This window comes from Coregonus clupeaformis, chromosome 11, assembly GCF_020615455.1.
Source record: "Coregonus clupeaformis isolate EN_2021a chromosome 11, ASM2061545v1, whole genome shotgun sequence".
Lineage (NCBI taxonomy): Eukaryota > Metazoa > Chordata > Actinopteri > Salmoniformes > Salmonidae > Coregonus > Coregonus clupeaformis.
In genome coordinates, this window is record NC_059202.1 from 9,430,570 (window position 1) to 9,438,483 (window position 7,914).

General features: G+C 44.3%; 1 protein-coding gene across 1 annotated transcript; it reads right to left on the reverse strand.

Moving 5' to 3' along the window:
• Positions 1-1,395: 1,395 nt before the first annotated feature.
• LOC121577211 (interferon regulatory factor 7) lies at positions 1,396-6,978 on the reverse strand. The gene is made up of 10 exons (XM_041890976.2): positions 6,895-6,978; positions 6,386-6,542; positions 6,068-6,236; positions 5,848-5,951; positions 5,681-5,744; positions 5,405-5,545; positions 5,023-5,228; positions 4,592-4,793; positions 2,714-2,829; positions 1,396-2,287 (listed from the first exon to the last, which is right to left on the reverse strand). Exons 1-10 carry the CDS (start codon positions 6,900-6,902, stop codon positions 2,114-2,116), a joined length of 1,341 nt encoding a protein of 446 aa, XP_041746910.2. The 5' UTR covers positions 6,903-6,978; the 3' UTR covers positions 1,396-2,113.
• Positions 6,979-7,914: the final 936 nt, after the last annotated feature.

The following is a 7,914-nucleotide window of genomic DNA, read 5'->3' on the forward strand; positions in this document are numbered from 1 at the left end:
ACAAGAGGAACACCTACGTGAGAATGCTATTCATTGACTACAGCTCAGCATTCAACACCATAGTGCCCTCTAAGCTCATCACTAAGCTAAGGATCCTGGGACTAAACACCTCCCTCTGCAACTGGATCCTGGACTTCCTGACAGGCCGCCCCCAGGTGGTAAGGGTAGGTTTACAACACATCTGCCACACTGATCCTCAACACGGGGGCCCCTCAGGGGTGCGTGCTCAGTCCCCTCCTGTACTCTCTGTTCACCCATGACTGCATGGCCAGGCACGACTCCAACACCATCATTAAGTTTGCCGACGACACAACAGTGGTAGGCCTGATCACCGACAACGATGAGACAGCCTATAGGGAGGAGGTCAGAGACCTGGCCGTGTGGTGCCAGGACAACAACCTCTCCCTCAACGTGACCAAGACAAAGGAGATGATTGTGGACTACAGGAAAAAAAAAGAGGACTGAGCACGCCCCCATTCTCATCGACGGGGCTGTAGTGGAACAGGTTGAGAGCTTCAAGTTCCTTGGTGTCCACATCACCAACGAACTATCATGGTCCAAACACACCAAGACAGTCGTGAAGAGGGCACGACAAAGCCTATTCCCCCTCAGGAGACTGAAAAGATTTGGCATGGGTCCTCAGATCCTCAAAAAATTCTACAGCTGCACCATCGAGAGCATCCTAACTGGTTGCATCACCGCCTGGTATGGCAACTGCTTGGCCTCCGACCGCAAGGGGCCAAGCTTCCTGCCATCCAGGACCTCTATACCAGGCGGTGTCAGAGGAAGGCCCTCAAAATTGTCAAAGACTCCAGCCACCCTAGTCATAGACTGTTCTCTCTGCTACCGCACGGCAAGCGGTACCGGAGTGCCAAGTCTAGGTCCAAAATACTTCTCAACAGCTTCTACCCCCAAGCCATAAGACTCCTGAACAGCTAATCATGGCTACCCGGACTATTTGCACTGCCCCCCCACCCCATCCTTTTTATGCTGCTGCTACTCTGTTAAGTATTTATGCATAGTCACTTTAACTCTACCCACATGTACATATTACCTCAACTAGCCGGTGCCCCCGCACATTGACTCTGCAACGGTACCCCCCTGTATATATATAGCCTCCCTACTGTTACTTTATTTTACTTCTGCTCTTTTTTTTCCCCTCAACACTTTTTTGTTGTTGTTTTATTTTTAATTTTTTTGTTAAAAATAAATGCACTGTTGGTTAAGGGCTGTAAGTAAGCATTTCACTGTAATGTCTGCACCTGTTGTATTCGGCGCATGTGACCAATACAATTTGATTTATGACATACAGGACTAAAGTAAACATTTCATAATTCACTGGGTAAAATCCTGCACCATTGTAGAGATTGCACTCAGACATGTCATAAACCAATGTAAAGAAACAAGAGGCAAAGTTTATTGATCTTGTTTTGCATACTATACAATGTGCTTTTCAATGACAGGGTGTACTTTGCTAACTTTCAGGACAATAAAAAGAACAAAGACTGAAGGGTTGAGTGACCTAGACAGGTTTAAAGTGTGACCCATAGGGACAGAAGGGGATTCTTCAGTAGAAGAGAAAATACCACTAAATGAGACATGAACACTCATTACAAAACAGGCAGAGATAGTGATTTTGACTTATAAAAAAAGGACCTATCCCACAAACAGTATCACATTCTGTTAACCTATCAAGAGAAGGATGGCCTCTACTAGTGCATGACACATTGATAGAAATAACAGATTCAGATCAGAATAATCTAACACAGGGGTCTCCAACCCAGTTCCTGGAGAGCTACCCTCCTGTAGGTTCTCTCCAATCCCAGTTGTCTTATCAACCAGCTATTTATTCAAATCAGGTGCGCTAGATTAGGGTTGGAGTGAAAACCTATAGGACGGTAGCGGTCCAGGAACAATGATCTAATGCTCAACATTTGTCTGACTTTCAAAGATCTACAAATTTGAATTGTACACATAATTAGAGATCAGATAATTGCATCATATATACTTTTTGTAAACATGGATTTCCTGTGGGAAGATTCAATTTAGTAATACGGTACCAGTCCTAGATAGGAGCTGGCTGGGTGGGTGGTGATGTGGTACCATTGGTGGTCTAGATTAAGTATTGCCCCATGTCGTGCTGTGGGCCGTCGGGCCAGGCGGAATTGATGAGCTCCATCAGGCTGTTGTGGTGGGAGATCTGCAGGCTGACGTTGTCGTTCTGGAGGGACGATGCCCCCTCCCCTTGGGCCACCTCGTGGAAGTAACGACAGATCAGGGGAACCACCTGGAAAAGCAGAGAGGAGAGAAGGGAATGGGAATAGGAGAGAGAGGGGAAGGGATGGAGAGGGAATGAGAAACAAGAGGTGGAGAGAAGACATTTCAAAATTAGGATGTGCAACTGGATTATACAACATATTACATAGGAATGTATACATACTGTATATAGTAGGTTTGTTCTAGGGCAGGGCTCTCCAACCCTGTTCCTGGAGAGCTAACCTCCTGTAGGTTTTCGCTCCAACCCCAGTTGTAACTAACCTGATTCAGTTTATCAACTAACTAATTATTCTAGTCAGGTGTGCAAGATTAGCTTTTGGAGCGAAAACCTACAGGATGGTAGCTCTCCAGGAATAGGGTTGAGAGCCCCGTTCTAGGGTGTGTTAGTATTCTGCCTGTTGCCTTACTGGTTAAAGCTCATGAGAGAGAGGGTTACCTTGACGACAATGAGTTTCTTCTCCAGGGGTTTTCCGTCCGGGAACTTCTCGCCGAAGCACATGTGGATGGTATAGTCAGGAGAGCCTCGCCTGTTCTCCTTAAACGCTATCAGCTCTGAAAAGGTTGATGGTTGTCAAAGCGCTGACAGACACAGTGGATACATGTCTTAGAGAAATGTGTGTACCAGTATACAGTGGGGCAAAAAAGTATTTAGTCAGCCACCAATTGTGCAAGTTCTCCCACTTAAAAAGATGAGAGAGGCCTGTAATTTTCATCATAGGTACACGTCAACTATGACAGACAAAATTAGAAAAAAAAATCCAGAAAATCACATTGTAGGATTTTTAATGAATTTATTTGCAAATTATGGTGGAAAATAAGTATTTGGTCAATAACACAAGTTTCTCAATACTTTGTTATATACCCTTTGTTGGCAATGACACAGGTCAAACGTTTTCTGTAAGTCTTCACAAGGTTTTCACACACTGTTGCTGGTATTTTGGCCCATTCCTCCATGCAGATCTCCTCTAGAGCAGTGATGTTTTGGGGCTGTCGCTGGGCAACACAGACTTTCAACTCCCTCCAAAGATTTTCTATGGGGTTGAGATCTGGAGACTGTCTAGGCCATTCCAGGACCTTGAAATGCTTCTTACGAAGCCACTCCTTCGTTGCCCGGGCGGTGTGTTTGGGATCATTGTCATGCTGAAAGACCCAGCCACGTTTCATCTTCAATGCCCTTGCTGATGGAAGGAGGTTTTCACTCAAAATCTCACAATACATGGCCCCATTCATTCTTTCCTTTACACGGATCAGTCGTCCTGGTCCCTTTGCAGAAAAAACAGCCCCAAAGCATGATGTTTCCACCCCCATGCTTCACAGTAGGTATGGTGTTCTTTGGATGCAACTCAGCATTCTTTGTCCTCCAAACACGACGAGTTGAGTTTTTACCAAAAAGTTATATTTTGGTTTCATCTGACCATATGACATTCTCCCAATCCTCTTCTGGATCATCCAAATGCACTCTAGCAAACTTCAGATGGGCCTGGACATGTACTGGCTTAAGCAGGGGGACACGTCTTGCACTGCAGGATTTGAGTCCCTGGCGACGTAGTGTGTTACTGATGGTAGGCTTTGTTGCTTTGGTCCCAGCTCTCTGCAGATCATTCACTAGGTCCCCCCGTGTGGTTCTGGGATTTTTGCTCACCGTTCTTGTGATCATTTTGACCCCACGGGGTGAGATCTTGCGTGGAGCCCCAGATCGAGGGAGATTATCAGTGGTCTTGTATGTCTTCCATTTCCTAATAATTGCTCCCACAGTTGATTTCTTCAAACCAAGCTGCTTACCTATTGCAGATTCAGTCTTCCCAGCCTGGTGCAGGTCTACAATTTAGTTTCTGGTGTCCTTTGACAGCTCTTTGGTCTTGGCCATAGTGGAGTTTGGAGTGTGACTGTTTGAGGATGTGGACAGGTGTCTTTTATACTGATAACAAGTTCAAACAGGTGCCATTAATACAGGTAACGAGTGGAGGACAGAGGAGCCTCTTAAAGAAGAAGTTACAGGTCTGTGAGAGCCAGAAATCTTGCTTGTTTGTAGGTGACCAAATACTTATTTTCCACCATAATTTGCAAATAAATTCATAAAAAATCCTACAATGTGATTTTCTGGATTTTTTTTTTCAATTTGTCTGTCATAATTGATGTGTACCTATGATGAAAATTACAGGCCTCTCTCATCTTTTTAAGTGGGAGAACTTGCACAATTGGTGGCTGACTAAATACTTTTTTTCCCCACTGTACGTGTGTGTATAGCTGGGTTTGTGTGTGTGCATATAGCTGGGTTTGTGTGTTTATGTGTCGGCCAGTGAGCCATACTTACCATTTTCGTACTGCTGGAAGCTCAACAGTTGTACCATTTCATTATGGGGCATCTTCCTGGGTTCAGGGTGTGCCTCTCTGGGGTCGCTAGTACTGGAGAACACGTGGCACTTGTCCTGCCGGTAACCATAGATACCAGTGTTTCGTACCTCCAGGAGAAGACCCCTTTGGACGCTTTCTAGGATGTGGTTGGTGTATTCAATCTGGTGTAAATGGAGGCACAAAGAAGTTAGTCTTGGAATAAAATTTAGTGGTTTTGCGTGTCGCCAGTGAGTCTTGTTGCTATGTACATTGCTAGTGAATTGACCAGTCAGTTTCAGTTGTATATAATTTAATAAAGACACATATTGGAAAACCACAGGTAAGTACACAGAACCACAGATAGTAGTGCAGGTGAATGGTAGCAGCACCAGGTGTGCTGCTGTACTGTACCTGTTTGTGGTCCGGCAGGCCGGCAGTGCTGGGGAAGCAGAGGGGCTGGGTGTTGGGCTCGAGAGTGTCACACTGGTAGTGGAGCTGAACCCTGGGGCATGACACCTGGGTCTTCAGCATCTCTTTCCTCCTGTAGGAGATGGTGATCTCCAGGTCCAAGAGAGATGGGTGGACCGCAGGCGGGTTGAGCAGGGCATCCTGGTTCACTGTGGGGGAGATAGGAAAGGTCATCAAATAGGTCACATTGTACTATATGAGTGAAATTCACTTTATTTTACAATACAGAAATTACATGGTAAAATGTTATTTACACAATAACAACAAGTTGGATGTGTGGATTGTCCCTTTTTCATTGACTTGTGGAAGTATGGCCCTGGCATACCGTCGTAGTATGGCTGCTGTATTAGGACTGGTTGTGAGACTGGCTGGGGCTCTGGTAGAGGCTGGATGGGGTAGCAGTCTTCTGGTACCACTGGGTAGTGTGTGTGTACCGGTATATAATTCTCTGTCCACTGCTGCTCCTCTGTGGAGAAGAAGAAAGGAAGAGTTGAAAACTTGTCCCGTCGTTAGAAAGCTTTCTCCAGAATTTGTATTTAAATGTTTGTAATTAACAACCCATTGTAATGGGTTACTTTCTGCAGGTGGGGAGGTGCTGTACCTGTGTGTTGGGTCAGGTCTTGGGTGTTCAAGGTTAGGTTGCTAAAGTTAAGCATTTCATCATGCTGTTTGGAGAAAAAAAATATGTTTCACTGATTTAAAAAAAAAGACTAGAATCAGGGTTAAAGAACCAGCTCCTGGTTCAATATAGATGTAATGTTACTGTACCTCCATGCCTGGGGGGATGTAGTCTGTAGGGGTGAGAGAGCTGAAGATGTCAATGTCATAGTCCTCCAGAGTGATTTCTTCTATGTGCGGGCTCTCATAGTTATCTGTAACAAAAAAAAACATTAATCAATTTTAAAAATTGGGGCAAGAAGAGACTCAAGTTCAGCAGGCTAACAGTTGTGGCACTTTAGAGAAGTTACACAAGCCTTAGTGATCTTACACTCATTGATGACCAGGTAGACTTTATGTGGGTCTTTTGAGTCCTTGGAGTGGTCTTCCACCATCTTGAAACGCTTGGTCAGGTTGTTCAGTGCACAGCGGAAGTTGGTCTTCCACTTTGCCTTGTCATTGGGATGCTCATTGATTTTACCGCTGACCACTGCCCATGCCTGTAACCAGAGAATTGAAGTGTCATCATAACGAGTTTTGTATATATATATATATACAAATGTCATGACTCAGTTTACAATCAAACCACACCCTCTATTTCCTTGAATTTCTGCAAAGCTCTGGCCACCGTCCACCATATATTCCTTACCCTGAATATTTTACAGTCGTCCTCGGAGCAGTCCTTCCTAGAATTGTGTTTCCACGGGACTCTGAACTTCTTGTTGTCCATAAAGGTCAACCCGGCGTATTGCTCGGTCCGCACCTGTTCAATCAGCCAGTCAGCGAACTGAGGTTTGGGTTTGCAGCTGAATCATGCAAGGAGAAAGCAGATAGCCTAACGTTACATACTTAAGAAAAGAGGGGCAGTAGCTGCAAAATTGGTGAGCGAATTGTCATTGAAAGAGCACGTCTTAATTCCACAGAAAGAGAGAGAGACTACCATTGCACTACCTCGCAACAATCAATTAAATCTGTAACATTGTTTTTTGCAGTAGCCTAAAAGCACAGTACATTCACTAAGCATAGCCGAGCCCATGGAAATATCAATTTCGAACTCTATTGTACAGTTATCAATTTAACTACAACTACTATAGTCTGCAGATTACCAGAACATTCTCTCTGTTTACCTGAAGTACAGATATTAAAAATGTTACTTACCTTTGCATCTTTAATGCTGAGCCGCGTAGGCTTTTTTCTGTTTTACTGTGGACGTGTACTACTATACAAGTGTTATCAGGTAATGGCGGGGCACACGAGTTTTATAGGCGTCATGATGTCATATAGTTGGACTTCCCCCTTGGATAAAGAGGAGGAGATATATTTATTATTTATTCCCACAGAGTTGGTTGGGTACTTTAATCTAATGCATCTATGTGTATCCAACTCATTGGTTTGGTGTAACAAATGGTGTTGCGCATTGAGAAACGTCGGTCTGAAAGTGAAAGTTATGCTGACACTATAGATTGCGCATTCTTGATTGCGTCATCTTCTTGTTCAGTCAGCAAATGATAATGAAACAAACAAAATAGGCTATTTTTCTCTCACACTGAAATCGGCAATCAAACTGTCAGGGTCATTAATATACAATACATAATAGGCTGTATCATAACAAACATTTATGATGTCAATCTTATACAGAGAGATCTCCCGAGTGGCGCAGTGGTCTAAGGCACTGCATCTCTGTGCCACTAGAGATCCTGGTTCGAATCCAGGCGCACAATTGGCCCAGCGCCGTCCAGGGTTGGGGAGGGAATGGCCGGCAGGGATGTAGCTCAGTTGGTAGAGCATGGCGTTTGCAACGCCAGGGTTGTGGGTTCCATTCCCACGGGTGGCCAGTATAAAATGTCATACAGCACATTGTTCTGGAGTTTTAGGTATTAGAGGATGCATTTATTTGGGATTGGGTTTTGGACAGCATGTAATGATAATGCATCCTAATCATCAGTAAAACTGGATTAAGGCAGTCTGAACGACCCATCATGCATTTTGTTCCATTCTGTATTATTTCACATTTATTTATAAAGCCCTTTTTACATCAGCAGATGTCACAAAGTGCTATACAGAAACCCAGCCTAAAACCGCAAACAGCAAGCAATGCAGATGTAGAAGCACGGTGGCTAGGAAAAACTCTCTAGAAATGCAGGAACCTAGGAAGAAACCTAGCGAGGAACCAGGCTC

What these genes read in the sequence shown, in the direction of transcription:
- LOC121577211 (XM_041890976.2), bottom strand. An exon ending in ACATCCCCCCAGGCATGGAG is followed by an intron (nt 5,745 to 5,847) that starts GTACAGTAACAT and finishes TTCTCCAAACAG; the next exon opens with CATGATGAAATGCTTAACTT. An exon ending in ACAGCAGCCATACTACGACG is followed by an intron (nt 5,229 to 5,404) that starts GTATGCCAGGGC and finishes TCTCCCCCACAG; the next exon opens with TGAACCAGGATGCCCTGCTC.